The 20778-nt window shown below is 41.7% G+C and overlaps 1 protein-coding gene across 9 annotated transcripts in view; it reads right to left on the reverse strand.

Moving 5' to 3' along the window:
• The window catches only part of Ryr3 (ryanodine receptor 3), a 598743-nt gene extending 583316 nt beyond the window's left edge, over positions 1–15427 (reverse strand). For all 9 annotated transcript variants that reach the window (XM_045155998.1, XM_045155993.1, XM_045155990.1 and 6 more), the window contains exon 1: positions 15334–15427. In XM_045155998.1, coding sequence (XP_045011933.1) covers positions 15334–15384 — 51 coding nt within the window. In that variant the 5' untranslated portion in view covers positions 15385–15427. The remainder of the gene's footprint in view (positions 1–15333) is intronic.
• Between the last annotated feature and the right edge of the window lie 5351 nt (positions 15428–20778).

Genomic DNA, 20778 nt, shown 5'->3' on the forward strand with positions numbered 1-20778 from the left:
ATTCGTGAAATATAATTTTACCAAATATCTTACTTTCTCTCAGTACTTAATGTGTGTGTATATACACGACATATGTGTGTTGTTGTTCTCTCTCTTTCTATCTCTCTCACATATGCATGCATGTGTGTGTGTCCTCCCACCCTCTTTTCCTCTCTCCTTTTCACATGCATGTGCATGTACATAAACCACAGCAAGATGACTGGAGGCATTGTCATTACCAAGTGAAACAAGGGTACTAAGAATCTATTTCTAGTTAAACAACTAATTTGCTGCCCAAAATTACTTAATTAAAGCAGACTATGCTTCAGTACATCTCCCTAAAAAGTGGAATTAGCTCGTTATCTTATATGGTGGTACAAGAACAGCAGCAAATTAAATTGCTATAAGATAATAGGTGGGATGCATTTAAACACAGGTTATTTTTGCTTTTGTAACTGTGTGAATATGTTCCAAAGTGCTATGGCATCAAGAATATTTTTAAATTAGTGTATAAAAGAGAATGAATCAATTTTTTAAATCTTTCTGCCAAAAGATCCAAAGCACATTAAGTCTAAAAAGAACTAGTTACCTCTGATTATTAAATTATACACAATCAGATAAAGTGGCTCTACTCTGAACAGCAACTTTTCAAATAGACTCTCTTAAGCCTGCTCATAAAACCTGTAAAAAGAAAGCCAGTCACTTGGGGATGTTGCTACTGGGAAAGAAGGTATGTCCTCTGCAATTACAGAGCACTGAGCTCTAGGCCCCAAAGGCAGAATACTTGTGTATGAAGGCTGTTCTGAAGACTTTTTATAGGGTTATACTTACCTTATACCCTGGATTATTCTCCTTTGCTAGTATGTACCACCCTCATAATTTTCCAATGACTACTACCTTCCTGCTCCCAACTTGTGACTTCATTTCCTACATTTTGATGCATACCTCCTTCTTGGCATTGCATGACCATGAACAAATACAATAGCTATCTATTAATGTAACACAAATTGGTATCTCCTACAATTAAATGCTGTTTACATTGAGCCAATCCTGTAGAATGACAGTGAATAAAAAAACTATCATTTTTCATATTTTAAGAGAGATAATGTGATAGCAAAATATTTTGATGTTCAGAAATATTGAAAATATTAAGGACTACATAATAAGAATTTAGTAGTGTAGCTCAAGCTCTCGGCATGCATTGTGTGCCAGCACTTCTGAGGAAGTTGAATCAAAGTAAAACCTCACACTCTAAAAAGATTGTGCATGATGCAACTTCCTTCAGGAGAACCAATTTCCTTTTATTCTTATCAACTCTTCACTCATTGAATAACATAATGAACTCTGAAGCCCTCCATGGTCACCAGTGTAAGATAAGTATAGCTCCTGGAAAATGAGAAGCCTGGTTCTCTAGTTTTTAGACACATCCTTTAGAATTTTTTTCAGTGGTACTCATGTGCTGTTTTAAAGCTTTTATTTTCTTTTTCTGGTTTTTCAAGGTAGGGTCTCGCCCTAGCCCAGGCTGACCTGGAATTCACTCTGTATGCTCAGGGTGTTTTAAAGCTCTTGATGAAAGCAAGGAGAGTATTTCTGGAACACTTATTGTAATAATCCCAGGTCAATATATGATAGAGACTAGATTCAACTGGAGAATGAACTAAATTAAACTGAAATGGGTAACTGAAGATTATGTGAATATAAGAGCCATGATGGGGAGGGGGCTCTTAAATACACCTGTAAGGCAACAGTAGCAAACTTGGAGAAGCACAGTCAAAGCACTACAGAAAGATAAGATGCTTATGTGAAAAGCTGTGGTGAAAGCTTATATAAGGGACACAGTGACATAAGTATCACATTTCAAACAAACTAATGATGTTATCATTTTCTCCCCATATTGCTCCACATATGTTTATTTGGAATGTGAAATAGAATAGGTACTGTTTTGGCTATTATGAATAAGTCAGATGAATAGAAAAGTAAATATTCTGAGTCCTCAACTTAATACACATACACTCGTATACACATGTACATCCATAAACACACATATTTTCATATGAATTACAAGTTCACATTGTCTAATATAGAATTAGCCCTGTTATTAAGGTCCCTTTTCATGAGGAGTAAATAGGAATATGCCACTGAAGTGAGACATTCTGAAGTAATAGTTGGTGAATATCTAGTGTAAGCAATGTTATGATAAAAATGATGAATGAAAAAACATTCAAGTAAAATCCTAAGCCACTATGTGCCTGAATATGAGCATAATAGGAACTGTAATTTAGGCTAAAGAAAAACGTTGTAGCCTTTGCAAATCTAATTAGTCTGTTTTGGAAAAGATTTATAAACATTGAAACAAAATGTGACCAAGTACCAGGTTATATATATCAAAAAATGATAATTAGCAATTTTTTTCTAGTAATAATCTTCAGTAACAAGTTTGGACAACATTTCAAATAACCTGAAAGTGTTGGTTAGAACTCTTACCTAATTTTACTGACTATGAGATGAGACAAAACGGCAGGCTCAAAGGGCAGCAGCCAGGATAATAGTTCTAAACTGGGTAATCAAGAAAGGTATTGTACCACAGTAGCCATGGTGGCCATAAGACAGCTCACAAGCCTCAAGGACTTGTTTACATGGTTTCAACAGAGGTGCTAAGCAAGTTTAAGGTCTGTGGAATGAGAAATGCTGCTAGTGCTCGGCTCTGAAGAGCCCCCCTTCTCGTATGTCCTTCAGGACAGACTCAACTTCTCAGTGCTAATCAGTTTGTATTATATGTTCTCAATGTGCCTTGCTTCCTTTGTCTTCTTAAACCCCTTTGGTGAAGCTAAGGTGAATGAGAATCTACAGCCATAGGACAGATCTCATTCCAAGAAGAAAAGATTTGGTGCAACATAAGACTTCTTTTCCTTCCATTCATAGGGTTAGGCCAGTTCTACCACAAAGCTTCTTTCTCATTAACAGTGCAGTTCCTCAATGGATCTATAACTGTCTTTAAAAGCAGGCTTGATTCTTAAAGCATCATATATGACTGAGTTGGTGAAAGCAATGCAAAAAGTAACATTACATAATCTGTGTCTATGTAGCCTGATTTATTAAAACCATACAGTAAAATTTAACATAACACTTGGGAGGCAGAGGTAGTTGTATCACTGTGAGTTCAAGGTCATTCTAAGGCCATGTAGTAAATTCCAGGTCAGCCTGGGCAAGAGTGAGACCCTACCTTGATAAACCAAAATCATCAGCAGCAGCATCATCATAATATAAGCATGCTTTCATATGTTCAAATTTAATTATATTTCTGTTAACTCATTCTCCATTACTTAAGGAAATGGGGACAGATAGCCTGGATTTTTTCTCAAAACTATTTTTCAGTTTATCAGTCAACACAAATTTTCATGCATCCATCTAAGCTCTAGTCTTGATAGTTCTTATAAGATGTCATAAACTTTCCCAACTCTATGTTTTGTTCTATGATGATCCTTCTATCCCAAATGCCCTTACAACCTCATCTGCGATCTACCAATACCTTATGGAATCCATTCAGTTCATAATTCCTTCCATGTCTAAATCTCTTCTGACTCACTAGTCAAAATTAGCTGTTCCTTATAGAGCATATAACTTAATGTTTATTTAACACATTCTGTTCTGCTTCATTGTTAGTCCTTTACATATCCAACTCTCTTACTGCACTTTGAGATCCTTGAGAATGAAATTATATACTTTTCTCACTTTAAATTTTCTTTAATCTCCTATACAGGTCTTTCATACAATAACTATATAACAAGCACTTACTGAATAAATGAATGAATGGGTAGATGAACTGATGGGTGACTGGATATAATTCCTAGCACAGAAAACAACAGGTGACTAGAGTGGGAGGGTTACTTAGCAACAAATTCCTTATGGTTTTTAGAAAGGTATTAGTTTTGACCTAATTCAGTAGCTACTGAAAATATAATACCTCAAAATGCTCAGTAACATACATGTAATTGATTGGATGTCCATTACTCTATGCATGGGCTGACTCTAAAAGTCTAATGAACTTGTATTTAATTTTCATATAATTCAGGCAATATATGCCAGATCCAGGAGTCTCCATATCTTTTAGTTATTTGCTAAGATAATTGTACCTAGAGGCCTCAATAATACATGAACATGAGTGGTATGCCCTTGGCAGAGCCATGGACCAACATAAGACCTGGGGACAGTCCAAGTATTTGTCATCACCCACTAGACAGCTGGGAGTCAGGCACAAGCTGTTACTGATCATTAAAAACATGACGAGGGGCTAAAACTTTCATACATTCAGAAAATCCAATGCAAATGCATGTGTACCTACAAGTTTTCCCTTGGCTGTGGCTTCCACAGTGCAGGTGAGAGAGCTATTTGGATTTTTTTCTCAATTAATTGAGCTATAAGTTGTAGTAAATAAACAGTTTAAATACATCTTCCACCCCCAAAATAGTTCTCATATCACTGAGTAGCAGCTGCTTTGGGATCCCAGATGGCTCACAGAAGTATGGGCTGAACATGGGTGCTGGGACTTGGCAAGGGAGTTTCTGGCCATGAAGGAGTAGGTTCTGCTATTGAAATATGTACTTCATATCATCTCAGCAAAGCAGAGAAGCTAGGCATGGACTATCTCAGGTACTGTGCTTATTATGGTTCTATAATCATGAAAAGTTCTTAATATCCCACTTCTAAAGGTAAAGAAATTGTCAAAGTGTCGTATTTAGCTACTAACAAATCCAGAATCAATGCATATATTTAAATTGCCTTAAAATCTTAATCACTCTCTTATCATAAAAGAATCCTTGTGGCAGTGGTGTTGGTACTGATGACAATGATGACAAAAGTGGTCTGGAAATGGTACCAAATAAACCAACATCTTTAAGGCTAACAACAGGAAAGAACTATGATGACCAAGAGGGAAAAAATTTCTGTCTAGGTAATACATACTAATTGTAATCATTTATGTGAAATATATGTAACTATCTGAATATGAGTCAGCACAATAATTTTTATGTATAAATGGCATACGTTGATCTAAACTTTATTTATTTAAAATACTAAGCTATATGCATATGTACATATATAATAACTATCACTATTGCCAAGTTTTAATGCACATATCCTAATCTGTTTTCTGCTACTATAATTGAACACCATAGGCTATGTTTAATAGCAACAAAAGTTTTGAGCTCACAGTTCTGGAAGGCGGAAGCCCAAGAGCATGGTTCAAGGCTCTTTGTGCAACCTTGTACATGGCAGAGTGGCAAGTAAGCATGCAAGCAGAGAGAGCATATAGGCTCAGATCTCTCGTCTTCATGTAAAGTCACCAGTTCCAGCATGGGAACTCCACTCTATTGCCCTCTTCTTACTTGATGCACCTCCAAAAGCTCCATCTCTACTAATCTCAGAGCACTAGGGGAACCCGTCAGGAAAGAAGGCAGTAGAATAGGTAACAAGAGTCAAGCTTAACTTTAGGTTCATTTCTTGCATTCTTAAACAAAAGGGGATGAGACAAAGTGACCAGGCTCATCTTTACTATGGGATGACTTCATGTTATTGGTAGCAGAACAAATACTCAAGAGACAAATCTCTGTACTTAAAACATAGGTTGAAGAAGACACTTCCACCTAAAAGATAATGAGATTCTTTAGTGAAAGATTCTCCAAATCATGTTGCCCATCCGTTGACATGGATAAAGTCTACTGTAGGGAAAGCCTCTGGGTTTTGCATCCAGAGGCTTTATGCACATTAGACCCCTGTTAGAAATGACCTGCCAATCTGTACTCCTGAGCCCCCTCACCCCCAATGAAGGCTTGCATCTATTTATCAGGCCTGCTCATATTTATAGTTAAGAAGCATGCCAGAAATCAAGACTATGGAATATCCACAAGGGATCATACCTTTGTATTTTGTAAGTATAAAACAAATGTGCAATGACATTTGGAGTAGCTGCTATGACTAATATCAATGTTTACACTGTTTGTTAAGACAATATTAATAGGTAATATTTATTGAGGACTTACTATCTGTTGGACATTGCTCCAAGTATCTTATATGGATTAGTTCATTCGATTCTTAAAGCAAGCCTGTGATACAGATATTGTTATTACCCTTACATAACACATGAGGAAAAAGGAACAGAATTAAACTTCCCAAAGGCATATGTTTTAATAAAAAAAATTACCGCAGAAGTATGTTAAATGGGGTTGGCAAGATGGCTCAGCAATTAAGATGCTTACCTGCAAAGCCTAAAGACCTGAGTTTGATTCCCCAGTACCCACATAGAGCCAGATGCACAAAGTGGTACATGTATCTGGAGGCTCTGGCATGCTTGTTCTCTCTGTCTCTCTTCTTTCTCGGCTTGAAAATTAATAAATAAAAAGAAAAATCAATATCCTTATTTAGAAGTATGTATGACATAAATTTGTCTGAAGTAACTAACTGATATCTTTGCTGCTTCAAAACAGCATAGAGGGGTGGAGGGCTGGTTTAACGGTTAAGGTGCTTGCCTGTGAAGCCTAAGGACAGAGCTTCAATTCTCCAGGTCCCACGTTAGCCAGATGGACATCGTGGCATGTGCATCTGGAGTTCATTTGCAGTGGCTAGAGGCCCTGGCATGCACATTCTCTTTCTCCTTCCATCCCTCCCTCCCCCCCCCCTCTGTCTCTGTCTCAAATAAAAATAAATTTAAGAAAAACAGTGTAGAGCTCCCTCTTAACTCTGAGCTCTCAGAAGCATCCACCATTAAAATATTTTGTTCATCTATGCATCTCCAAGAACTTGCTCAGGACAGGCAGACAGTGCATGGGCAGTAAACATTGAGTAGATATTCTGTTTATTTAAAATTTCATGGCATCTATATCTGTATGAGGATTTAATGGTGTTTAAAGGCTAGACAACTCTGAATTCATTTTGATGATAACATCTATCATTTATTAAGCCTATTAAGCTGTCTGCCTGCCAATCTCTCTCACATACTATGATAAATGATACATTGTCTTTTGTGTTGACATTTTCATCCAAGGACCTTGATGTATATTGTGAGCCTGATCCTACTCATAAAAATCTGTGTGTTCTAGGAAGTGTGTTCATTTAAATAGATTCTGAGGGTTTGTCTACAACTGCACTTTGGTAGGCTTCTCAGGATCCTGCTGCATATCTGTTTTCTTTGACTGGTAGTATTTTGATTTTTTGTTTGTTTGTTTAAATGTGTGTATCAAGTCTGCCTTTTTTTTCTGTAAGTAAAGCTGATTCACATATTTAGCCGTTTGACCTCAAAAGTATTTAAGTTCATAACTTCTCTAATCTTTAGATATAGAGGAATTTAGACTAGCCTGAATCAAAAACCTTGTGTTTTTGAACTTCGTAACGCCTAGCTAATGCTTTGTGTGAATCGGAACTACAGATCTAGTCCTCCTGGAGGAGACGCTAAGCCTCTTTAAATCATCCATGAGACATACTAACCGTTAACATCCTTTATAAATGGGTGAATTAAAACTGAAGGAAAGACAGACAATCCTTCAAGGATCAGCAATAAAGTACAGCAAAATGTAGCAAACACTCAAGCTCTGACTTTACTCACTGGACCAGCATGTTTTCACTGTGCTTTTCATCCTAACAGGGCTCTTGCAAAGAGACAAGATTGGTTCAGGATCTTCCTGTGGCTCATTCTGGGACTCTCCTCTTACAGCCAGCCTGGAGGGAAAAGGATGACCTGGAGCAGAGCCACTAGCACAGCTCAGAAGCCATGTGAACTGGACTCCTGGAATGAGGACCTCACCCAGGACCAGCTGCTGTATTTCCATCTGATCTCTTAGATTCAGCTTCTGTGTCAGCATGTAGCCAACTGGATCTCTATTATCATCATAGTGTTACTTACAGATAATATCCAACCTACACCATAGAATGAAGTAGTTTCAATCAATACTTCTTATGTTATGGACACTCCTTTGCCATTGCTGGAGAATTCTCCACTTCTTCTGTAGTCCTACTGAATATCTCTCTACTTAGGCTCATTAGAGAACTCAAATGTAGTCAGAGAAGTAATGTCAGGCCTTGTCGGTGGTGTAGTACCACTGCCTATACATTCCAGGAAGAACATTTTCTATTGCTCTGGTGAAGGCAAGCCACTCCCCTCAGCGCTCTCCTTGTTTACTGTAGGATTGTTTCAAGTTTCAGGAGGCCTAGAGTACTTGCTTGAGGTTACATAGAGTAATGCACCATGAGATATGATAACTGATTATTGGGTTTGCCACTTGAATATTTCACCTCAGGAAAGAGGCACCTTAGTTCTCACTCTGATATAGTCACCTCATCTTATAGAAAGCTGAGAATTTCTTTTTCATGCTGTCTTTTCTGATTCTGATTTGTGTATTTGACTTCCTGAATGAGGCTGGATACATCTTCCCAGATTTTTCTGTGCTCAAATGTGAAAATAAAGGTTGAGCATCTGTATTCCCTGCCCTCCCTGTTCCCTGATTCCCCTAGTTCTATTCAGTGTTCCAAGAACCAGAGCAGTGGCCCTCTCTCAGCAATGTTCCATGCTTTCAGTTTTCTCCAGAAAAACTCCCGTTCTTTCAGAACTGGCTCTGATCAACCATTTATGATGCTCATCATTAGTGTTGCCGAGGCACTGCTTATCTCAAAGGTAGACCAAGGAAGAAGATATCCCATACATGGACATGTTGACACTGATGCCAGCCTAGGATTTCGTGTCTACATTTTCCTTAAAACCTTGTCACCTTGCTCATCACACTGGCTTGTCCCTATAGTACACAACACCTATAAAATGACCTCAGTAGAAAAACTGTTGGTGGAAAGTGATATTCAGCACCAGCAGCATGCTCTGCCTCTAGAGTTCCCTCTTGCCTGTTTGTGCTCTAAAGTGAGCTTCCACAGCAGCTGCCACCACAGAGAGAAGAGCTCATATTGAGTGTAATGTCTGAATTTCAACTGAATCTGATTTTAGGGTGGTATATTTTTTCTGTTTTTATTTTCCAGTACTGAATATATTAATAAAAATAAGTATTTCCCTAAATAGACATACTTATATAGAGTCTGAGACCCCAGAAGTCAGTGGGACATTTATTGTCTAGGGAGCTGGAAAAAGAAAAAAAGGGGGAGGGGCTGGTGACTCTGCTTCCTATTTGTAAAGCATTGTCCCTCTCAAAGGACAAAAGCTACGTGAATGATTGTAGAGTTAGCATTGTACTTGGGGCTAAAGAAGAAAGAAGTGCACTTGAGGTGAGGAAGCATACTTCTGTTTTGGAATAATGAGTTGTGTGTCTCAGTGCTGATCTGAACTTGATTTTCTAACAATCAGGACTCAGGAATGATATACAAAGGAGAAAAACATCTTGGCACCTCAGCAGGCTCATCCCTCTAGCAGGATCTAAGGTAAGGAGCCAGCACATATTCTTCCCTCTCTCTGGTACTATGAGATGCTTTGAGGGCAAAACTCACTGAACCAAGGGAAACTGAAGTGGCTAGAAGTGTCTTTGTCCCTACAATACCCCAAACAAGAGTCTATGAGAATATCAAACTGGGACCTGGAAGACCTAACTGGGCTCCCCAGGGAGAATCACTGCCATACAGCCTCAGTGTTGTTCCAGCTTCCTGCCACAGAAGCATCTATTCCATTCAGGTGCAGCCAAAAGGAATTTTTCACAGGATCCCACAGTTCAAGTAGACAAGTTTAAAATAGTGAAATCATTGGAAGAGAAAGTTGCATTTGTTTGACAAGAGTATTGGTCGTCAGTGCTTTGAGAGAAAGGAAGAATGGACTCATCAAAGAGAATGAAGGGGGAAGGGGTAGGAAATCTTGGCAAGGAGGAGCTATGGCATTCAATAATAAGGAGGGCTCCTGTGGGAAACAGCAGTTTTGGTAATTTTGTGAGATTGCAGTAAGCAACTCAATGTTCTGTTTAATGGCTGAAATCCTGGGAGCCTACCTGGATGCTAGCAGGCTTTAAGACACTACTTCACTTGCCTTTTTATATCCTCCAACCAAACAGCTTGAGAAAAATCTGATGTACCAGGGTGGCATCAATGCTGGGTGGGGTGAAGGCAGAGATCATGTTAGAAAGACAGGGGCATGTGGTGCTTTTTGCAGAAAGACCCAGTCACAAGTAGAGGCAATATGTTATTGTAGTACAGATGCAACATTGCCTACAAAACACAACTCTTTCTTTCATTTGGTGGCAGATTTAGAATTACTGTTGCCTTTCATGACTCTGGCTAAGGCAGAGGGGAAACAAAAATCTCAATTTTTTAAGTGACCAATTCAAGGTCACAGTGAGCCAATACAAGAAATAAGAATGTCTCCAAATTCATTTTTTCTATTACAGCAGTCTACTCTTACTGGATAAATCTTGTATTAAGGATAGTTCTAGGAAGAGAGCTAATTTAGAAGAGTTTATACTGATGTGGAGTTAAGGGAAATGAGTTACAATATTGCATTCTGAAGACAAGGAACCTCCTGGCCTTACACAAGAGATTGGTGGGAATACTTAGAAGGCTGTCATGTCAGTCAGAAAATTATGGGCTCAGGTGATTTTTTTTTTTTTTTTTTTTTTTTTTTTTTTTTTGGTTTTTCGAGGTAGGGTCTCACTCTAGCCCAGACTGACCTGGAATTCATTATGGAGTCTCAGGGTGGCCTAGAACTTTTGGCAATCCTCCTACCTTTGCCTCCCAAATGCTGGGATTAAAGGCGTGCGCCACCACACCCGGCAGGTGATTTCTAAATTAAAAGCTATTTAAGTGGTAATATACAGGGAAAGACAAAGAATGAAGCAAAATAAGTGATCACAAAACAGCAACGAGGTAAACAAATATACATATAAGCCTATTTAAGCACAGGAAACCCAGGAAAATAAGCATTAGTGTATTTTTATTTCCAAAATAAATTCTTCAAACTCTTTTTCAACATTTTTCCTTTTTGGACCAGTCCAAAGGAACCAGAGAAACCCTTATTTTTTTCATCTGAATGAACATATTAAAAATAAATTAAAAATTGTTTTAGAAAAGCCCCATTTCACATAAGTGTGCTCAACTTTGCTTAATCATCAAATTATCGTAAGAAAAACTAAGCAGAGACATTAGTCATACATCTCTTAGTTGCACGCTGGTTCCTTGGTCTCAGTCCTTTTGTAACAGGTCACATCCCATGCCAAATATTTCCAAGTTGCAGCCATCATCATTTCCTTTCCCAAAGCTCAGCAGTTAAAAAACTAAATAAATAAATAAAAATTAAAAAAAAAAAAACCTGGCTCATCAGTCAGTCCTGGTCACAGGCACCTACTCAGGTCTTGGTAAGGAATGGGCCACCACATCCTAGTTAGTGCAGTTACCCAGCTCAGATTGCTAACTGCAGAGACAGGACCCGGCTTCCTTCTCACCCACGGGGAACATTTTCCTGGCAGTAAGGGGCTAACAGGTATCCAGCTCAAGTGATATGAAATCAAGCCAAAGCTAAGTGAGACAGGCTATGAAGGTAGAAGGAGGTCCATTTTACACATCCAAACGAGTGCAGTGGAAGAGCCCCTGCTCAACCCTACAACTGCATTATAACACTGCCTCATCACCACTCACTAGCTGTAGGAACTCACACCTGAAAGAGGAAGTAACTCTGGTCCTTTTCCTCATCCTGAGGAAAAGTGATCAAAGCTCTGACTTCTGGGAGCTGGGAAAAGTAACTGCACATTACTGACAAGAGAAGCAAGAAGAACATCACTGTCTATTGTCACTCCAGCTGGGGACCATGTGTTCTACAGGAAAAGGAATTTATAAGAATGGAGTATCTCCAATGTAAGAAACTGACTGAAGCACCCTTGTAGGAATCTTTGACCTTCAGCTAAAGCACCTTTCCTCATTCCTCAAAAGCTGCACCAATTTACTACAGGAAAGGCGAAATTATGCAACCAATAGCCAATTTTTAGTAGAAATGGATATCTATACCATTATGAGTTCTGTTTCATCCCCCATATGGTGGAGACAGGCTTAGAAAAAAGCCTGTGGTATCATGAGAATGATAAGCAAAGCCTTTGAATTTTGTTTTATTATTATTTTTGTTACTGGATACTATAGTCTAAAGGGAAACATGGGGGAAGAAACAGCTTCTCCCTGGCACCCTCAAAGCAGGATATGATGCTAGCCACTCCACTGACTGCCTGAAGATAGGCTAATTGTCACTCGTCTCACCATAACTTCTTGCTTTCTGATCAGTGGCTGGCAGGTTTGTCTGTTTCTGAGCAGCTTCGCAGCCACGTCAGCATCACTGGCTACGTCAGCAAGAGCAATTGGAAGGGAGGATGATGCCACTGCCAACAGCAATGGAAGGGAAAATTCTACCCTGAAGGATAAGTTGACTCTTCTGTCTCGTACTCTGTGGCGTACATGGCTTTCAGAGACATCAGAAGGCCAGAAATGTGAGTGAAATTTTATACCTTCTTAGATTTGGGGGTACAGAGGCATTTAGAAACACTTCTAAATCCCTTGGTTAGGGTGCTTCCCTACTTAGGAGACAGTAAATTTCAGTTTACCTTAGGACTCAGTCCAGATGAACACCACCATATTTCAAGCATATGACGCCACACTAATCACACCTATTCTCACTACTGCACACTTCTGGTTCATTTCATGACATCAGTAATTCTTACTACTTCCATTTTTGGTATGACACCATAATCACCAGAAATTTGATTAGGATCCATGGCGCAATACCATTCTGTATTTTTAAGTAGGGTTATAAGCCTCCATTCATCAACATGACAATCCTCTAAAGTTCACAGCTAATAAAGCAATGATTCTGTCCTATTGCCAGATAGCCACCTCTGATCCTGAACAAGTTAACAGTAACTGACACATGACCAAAATTCTTTAGAAGTGCTGTTTGTGGAAAACAAAGAAATGACAAAGTAAAAGTGAGTGGGTTCAACATGGGTATGTTCATAGGTTAAAAAAAAACAATCACCCTGCTACCATAATGCAATGACTCTGGCATCTACAAAAACAAGAAAAGTAATGTCAAATTTTCTGTCAGGGATGAAAAGCTTGCAGATGTTGAGTTCAAATAAACTATTGTGTATCTTTTGCAACTAAAAAGAGAGAATATCAAATTCAGAGGCTGCTGTTCTTAGCTCAGTGTTTTCCTAGGTCTATGTCCTCTGGAGTAAGACTCCAGACCAGGCTTCAGTGGCAGTTTAATTTAACATTATATAATGACAATTATCAGTAACTTGCTGGGCAGCCATGGGCTATTGGTTTGATTTCTTATACCTCTGTTTCAACTAAGCTAAAGAGGAGGATCTTAAGCTGCTTCATAGAAGAAATGGAAGAACAGGTCTAAAAACACTTCAGGTGATGACAAGAGGGAAAACAATCAGTTATGTCACACTTGGAGTCATTCAGGCCCATGGTTACCTAAGTTCAGTATCACAACTCAGCACTGTCACAGAGTGAGCCCCACAGGGGACCTTGAGTGGGCTTTATGACGTCTGTGTGCTTTGCCATCCAAGAGCTGGTGACACAGACTTTAAGAACCACTGGTTCAATAAGCCTTGCCTACAGAGGTACCAAGACACAACCGCATTGCCCAGCCAAGAGGAAAAGGCAAGGAAGACAACCCAGAAACCAAGAGAAACAAGGAGGCTCTCAAGAAAGCTTCCAGCTTCCTAAACCCAACTGTCTCTATCTGTCTGAAGGGAATTTCTTCAGTCATCAGGGCCTAGGAGTTTTACTAATGTTAATAAGAATTAATGATAATAATAATAAACATCTGGTTGAGGAAGGCACAAAACCAGGAGCATTTAAGCTGCCCTACCACTCATCCAATCTCAAGGACACCTGTTGGAGAGATTCCGCCAGGCTTGGAGAAGAACTGGCAGCTTTAAAACACAGGGTTGAGTTGAGAGAATGGAGCTATCTTCTGTGCAGTGTACAAGATGGATAGGAGAAAGTGGCAGGTCCTCTGGCCTTGCAGAAATGTTAGGAAAGCAGTGGGTTCTTCTGAACCCCCAAATAAGACTTAAGTTCCTTAATCAAAAAACCATGTTAGGGGGTGATGTGGAGGGGGAGGACTGAAGGGAATTGGAAAGAAACTGGTCAACTGGTGATGGTAGATTGCAGAAGATAGAAAAGAGCTAACTTGTCCTTTCCTGGTCATAAAGGAGTGAAGTACACTTGAAGAAGAGAGAGGTTGGCAAGAATTTCATTTTAATGCCTCAGAGCTAGACAGCTCACTCAAAACTACCAAACATAAACCATCTTGCAGTTTACAAAACATTATCACATTCACTGTTGTATTTGTTTTTATGGGCCCCTGAAACGCTGTATTGTTTTTTGTTTTTTCCATTTTACACTTGAGGAAACTGAGGCTAACTAAATAGGATTACATGACTTGCTCAAGGTCACTTGGCTGAATTCAACCCTGCCAAGCGATCCAATGCCCCTTGCCCTTGGAGGTGGTAGTCCATCTTAGAAAGCGTCGTATTAATTTCTCAGAGACGGGAACGACAAATCTGTGGTGGGCTTTGCCCCTTCCACAGTCCGAAGTGAAGCATCGCCCTTGGTGTCTGGAAGGCAACCTGAGTGACGTGGAGCCTCAGACAGGGGTTTCCCATCCTGCGGAACTCCTAGGAACCTAAGGCAGAGCCTTGGCGCTCTCTCTCTCCTCTCACTGGACAATCAAGTCAGGCAGCAGTTGCTGGCTTGAGAAAAGAGAGACCATGGGCAGCACAGGGTGAATTCCCTTTCCAGAGGTCCTGGGACCTAGAGCAGGCGTCCAAGTCCCGAGCCCGGTAGCACCTCTGAGGAGGACGGGCCTGAGTGATGAGAGGAGGTACTAGAAGGCCGACCCTGGAGCACCTGTGATCTGAGTCAGGACCATCAGGACTAGCCCCTGCTGGAAGTTTGGGCATCAAGGTTTCAAACCAAGTAGGTAGTTGCGGGGAAAGCAGTGGAGGTCTAAGATGGGGGTGACAGTGGGCAAAGCGGGGTGGGGAAGGAAAGCAGGAGAAGACGCCTATTCCCACGCAGACCCTCGCGGGGCGGCTGATAAGTGGTGGTGCGCCCTTGTAGCCCGTGAGTGCGGTGAACGCGCCTGGCACAGGGCACCAGGTACCAGGTATTAGCCATCAGGAACTGGACACCAGATACCAGGTACCAAGCACCAAGTACAGGCATGGGGGCACCAAGCACTTGGCATCTGTCACCCATCACCCGCCACCCGGCTCCGGGCACCAGGAACCGGGCACCAAGCATCCTGCACCTTGACGGCGGCGCAGCGCATCCCATCCTCGCCAGCTCCGCCCTCCTCCCCACTGGCCCCGCCGCCAGACTCACCGTCCGCAGGAACTGGATCTCATCCTCGCCCCCTTCTCCCCCTTCCGCCATGGCTCGGGAGAGGACCGCGGAGCCCCAGCCTCCAGCGCCTCTGTTTTCACGCTTGGCGTGCGCGCTGACTGCTGCTGCGCCCTCCCGCCCGCCTTCTCCTCCGCCTCGGCTTCCTCCTCCTCCTCCTCCTCCTCCTCCTCCTCCTCCTCCTCCTTCTCCTCCTTCGCGCTAGGCTCGGCCTCAGCAGCTCCGAGCTAATCCCCGACCATATAGGGAGCTGGGCGAACACTCCACTGCACTGCAGAGCGCAGCGCCTGGCCAGGCAGCCCGCCCACCCGTCTCCCCTCCGGCTCCAGAGGAGCGCTAGGCAGGGCAGCCGGCAGCCGCGGGCCGCGCAGCGCAGCGTGGGGCGGGCGGCTCCGGGACGGGCGGGCGTCGTGGGGCCTCCCCCGCAGCGCACCGCAGCGCAGCGCACTCTCCGCCGAGCGAAGGGAGGGTGTCCCCTACACGCTTCCCATTCACAAAGGCCAGTCCTTCGTGTGCAAAGTGGGGCACCAACCCTCTGGCTTTGTGTGTGTGTGTGTGTGTGTGTGTGTGTGTGTGTGTGAGAGAGAGAGAGAGAGAGAGAGAGAGAGAGAGAGAGACAGAGACAGAGACAGAGACAGAGACAGAGACAGAGACAGAGACAGAAAGAAATTGATTTGCTATTTGCGTTGGAATGCTCAGCCCAGTGCAATAGTTCAGACCTTCATCCAGGGAAGGCGCAGAATGGATGTAGCGTGGTCTCCTCTGGGGGAAGGGGAGCAGCAAGGTGAGAATGGTGCTATGAAGGAGATTGTTCATCACAAAGTTTGAAACTCCTTGGATAATTCGTTCTGTACCTTGAGAGAAACATTTTGCTAAAAATGGGATCCGAACACTTTCTGTTTAAAACCCCTCAATTGAATAAACCTGCACTACACCCAGGCAATTCCGGAGTCTCCCATTCCACCCACAATTTACAAGTCCTGTGGCATCCAAATCCTTCCTTTCTGCGCACGCTTAGCCTTGCTCTGCCTTTTGGAGGCTGGCCCTGTGGACTGCAAGGAGCGCACAGGGGAAGGTACGCTCAGCGGGTCCTGGAAGGCTCCGGGTACCCTTTCCCACCTTCAGTAGTTTCCTGGTGTTTGGGAGCTGTCACGTTCGTCTTCACAAGGCTCGGGTGCAGGATTCCCATCTTATCTGCCAGTCAAGAAGTTTCTTGGCAAGAGAATTATTTAAAAGACAGAGTTTACTGGGAGATGTAGACAGGTGGCAATCCCGGGCTTGTAAAACCTGCCTGGAACAAGTCAAACCATATGTTTGGATTGTGGCGATTCACACATTGGAAGCACCTATCATGCTCGCCTCTGTGACTGACTGTTCACTTTTGTGGCTAAAGACTTGTCTGGCGACAAGGCACATTTTGAAAAGAATTCTAGGTTTCTAAATCCTCGGGGATTTCTTAATCCTTAGAGGAGGCTATCAGCCATGATTACAACTTTGGCGAAATGTCCATGAGCAATACAATGCCCTTGGGATGTTTCCGTTGCTCGGTCAGTGGTGAAGCCGGGGACACCTGAAGTGCAGCACCAAGTGCAGCACCGTGGCTCACGGCACAGTCGAGAAGCCTGTGGTAACAACCCACGGCACCAACTAGAAAATGTTCATTTTTATCTTTTCAGCATTCTAGACCTTTAATGTGTACAGCTTTCAAAGTCCTGAAGATATCTGAAACAAAATTCATGTATTTATTTTTTCCCTGCTTGGTTCTTGAACTACTTGTCCTGAGGATTCTTACATAAATGGGCCCTTTAGATCTAAATAATAAGACTGAGTTAGCTTTAAAATACTAATGAAAAATAGCTACCACCATATAATTAGATGTCTCATTTGCTATGCATTATTATTCATTCTGGCCAATTCCTCAAGTGGTGTGAAAAAGGCCAGGGTTTGCATTCAATTTTAGGATGGCCAGTTAGCTTCACCCTGTTTGCTAGACAAAGATCCTGGCCACTTTAGTCTAGCCAAAAGCCTCATAAATTTTTGTGCATTTAGCCAAAGAGAACACAGTCTTGAGTCTCGTGACTGACTAGGACCGGCCATTCTTGAAGACACAGAAGCTAAGAGGCAATATCTGATATGGATAACCTTGCCCCTATGGAGCTTCAGTAACTCTACACAACACTGCACCTATCATCAAAGCCACTTCAGCATTACCCTGTTACTATGGGCATCATCTCTTAGCTGAAAATACAGGGTTTTTAGTAAACTTTTCACATGCCTTTGGTCTGTTCTGACTCAAATTCTGCCCAGGTAAAATATAAAAGGGAGTGATGGGAAGAACTATAGATTGAAGAAGCTGACTCAGTTCTAACCATCATCATTGTTAATATGTGCCAGCTCTGTGGACCTAACCATATGTTGACAGATGATTTGTTTTATCCCATCAGCAAAGAGAAAAAAAACTTTCTATGCTTTTTGTTTAGCTGTTTAAGTCTCTTTTACAGTTGACAGGAAGAGATTGTCACTTTGATGGGTAATACTCATGAGTAACTTGATTGGATTTAGAATCACCATGGAAGCACACCTCTGGGTGTGTCCTTGAGGGTGCTTCCAGAAAAGTTTAATTAAGAATAGAAAACCCACATGAATATAGGTGACATCATCCGATAGGTTGGGGTCCCAAGCTGGATAAAAAGGAAAAGGTAAACTGCATACCAGCATTCATCTCTCCTTCTGCATCTGACTATGGATGCAATTTGACCAGCAACCTCATGTTCCTGCCACTATGATGGATTGTCCCTTCAAACTAAGCCAAAATAAGCCCCTCCTTCCTTGATTGCTTTTGTCAGGTGTTTTGTCACAGCAGCAAGAAAAAATAACTAATACAGTCACCAATAAGGTCATGAACAGAAACAAATTCTAAAATATACATGCTTTTGGATTGAACATTTTACACATGGTTTTTTAACATTTAAAAGTGATCATCATTAATTTGCAAGACATTTATGATAAGTTACTAAATTGATATTTATCTTTCCTCCAAAGTCTTAGAAGCCATATCAACAAAGGCTTGACCCAAATTTCTTTCTTCATTAGAGAAGGAATATATTCATGGGAAATGCTTTCCTTTTCCTGATGGTATTTGATATTTATTTCATAAAATCCACAAAATTAACACAGGAAGTGTCCATAGTTACCTGAACACAGAAATCTCTTTTTCCATGTCCTTTTCCCCTCCCCCTTTTCTTCCCTTCTTTCTTTTCTAAGATTTTAAGATTGGAGGAGTCCATTATAAGATCAAAGTCCACATGCCACTCTGGTGAAAGACTCCTAAAATTAAACCACTGGATTTGGACAGCTGATGCCTCACAGCAGAGATGGAGGCAAGCTGGGCATACATGCAGAAGCCTGGGCAGTGGACGCTCTCTTGTGTGCCATACTTTGAGAATATTTATCCTCAGAGGGGTTCCAGCCGTAGACGAATGCCAAAGCAATAGGTGAAGCTCCCAGCACTATGAAAGCCTGGTTGTCTTTGACCCCGGTCACCCTGTGTTTATAAAGAACTTAGTCTCTGAACATGCACACAGCAGCTTTGACATCAGCGGTGACATGAGGGTCTGAGTCCTCTTGGGTAAGACCAGTGCTACTAGCTGAGGGTTTTATGACCTAAACATGTGATGTGAATTCCCAGACCCTGTTTCATCTTCTGGAAAAGGGGACAGAAATACTTATTGTTCAAGGTTCCTTTAAGGATTAATGACTGCTAATTAGAAAATGCACTGCAGTATCCTGTAGGAGTACTCACTAGAAAGTCTTAGATGTCTCTTTTTGATTAGAATCAGGTGTTCCCCCTAAATTTAGGTGTTCTGGATTCTAGGTTCCCCAGCTGATGGCAATTGAAAATTAAAGCCTGCTGGAGCCAGTGTATTGTTGGGGGCAGGCTTATGGGTATTATAGCCAGTTTCCCCTTGCCAGTGTTTGGCACACTCCCCTGTTGCTATTGTCCACCTTATGTTGGCCAGGGGGTGATGTCCACCCTACTCATGCCATCGTTTACCCTGCCATCATGGAGCTTCCCCCTTAAGCTTGTAAGCCAAAATAAACATCTTTTTTTTCCCACAAGCTGCTCTTAGTTGGGTGATTTCTACCAGCAATGTGATCCTGACTGCAATACATCCCTAACCTCCTATCCTTTGGTTTCCACTGCCTCCCCTTCAGGCTCTCTCTCTCTCTCTCTCTCTCTCTCTCTCTCTCTCTCTCTCTCTCTCTCTTTGTGTGTGTGTGTGTGTGCGTGTGTGTGTGTGTATGTGTGTGTATGTTCATGTTCCTGCCTTCCTCTAAGTTCCATTCTCATGTGACTTTCCATGAGGCTTTTACTCAAGAAGAATACAATACCTCTGCTTTCAGGCAACAATTTCCTGCCCCAGTAAGCAAAACATCCTAGGCAGAACTCAAGTGTTATAGGTGAATGGTGAACATCAATTCTGGCTTTCCATGTTTATTTCTAGAGAGTTTTATTCTGAGCTATATTATGTCTGTATCTTTAATGAGAAGTGAATACTGTTGCTACAACATATTGAAATTTCTGGCTTCCTCGGGAAGGTGGCATTATCACAGGCACCCTCCCCACCCCAGCCTCCCTGCCCACTCATGTTTTCCCTTGGGCTAGAGGAGACTGGGAACTGGTACTCTGTGAAACTACGCTTAATCAGGTGAGTCTCTCGACACTAAACTCTTGATTTCTAATGCCCTTGATTTCTAATTTCTGCATTTTATTTCTTCCTGCAGCTACAGGGCTCAACTGATTGAAGCAGCTGCCAGCAACAACTTGCCCTGATCCGCCACGTTCTCAGCAGTTACTGACAACACAGGTGGAGCAGAGAGAAAGGAGGCAACTGGAGTTTTGAGCTATTTATTTTAGGTGCCAGGGCAAGACCCACATTTCAGTAGGCAAACATAGGTAAATGGCTTATTCTGATCCTACTGTAATGATTCAGTGCCAACCCCTGGGTTCAACTTGTGTCTACAACCTATTCTGAGCAGATCTCAGTTCTGATATATTATGCTGCAAAATTATTCTTTAAAATAACTCAAAGAATTTAATAAAGTGAATCTTCCTTCTCTCTGGGCAACAAGGATACATAATTTCTATTGGTATTTCAGAGCTCCAATAGTTGGGATGCAAGTGATGCTTTGAGATTTCCATCTCAGTATGTCACTAGTATAGCCAGGGCCACACAGAACGCTGCTGGCCTCTGTCTGGGAGACTTGTCATGCTGCTCAGGGACTCCTGTTGCTCTTATCTGAGATCTAAATAAAAGATAGAGGCTTAAACTCTTACCAGCCACATACACAGAACCCAGAATGGCAGAGCAAATAGTCATCCTGATCTTGTGATGCCATAGAGCAGTAAAAGTTTTAGAGAAAATT

The sequence above is a fragment of the Jaculus jaculus genome, chromosome 8, assembly GCF_020740685.1.
Source record: "Jaculus jaculus isolate mJacJac1 chromosome 8, mJacJac1.mat.Y.cur, whole genome shotgun sequence".
In the NCBI taxonomy this organism is placed as follows: Eukaryota; Metazoa; Chordata; class Mammalia; order Rodentia; family Dipodidae; genus Jaculus; species Jaculus jaculus.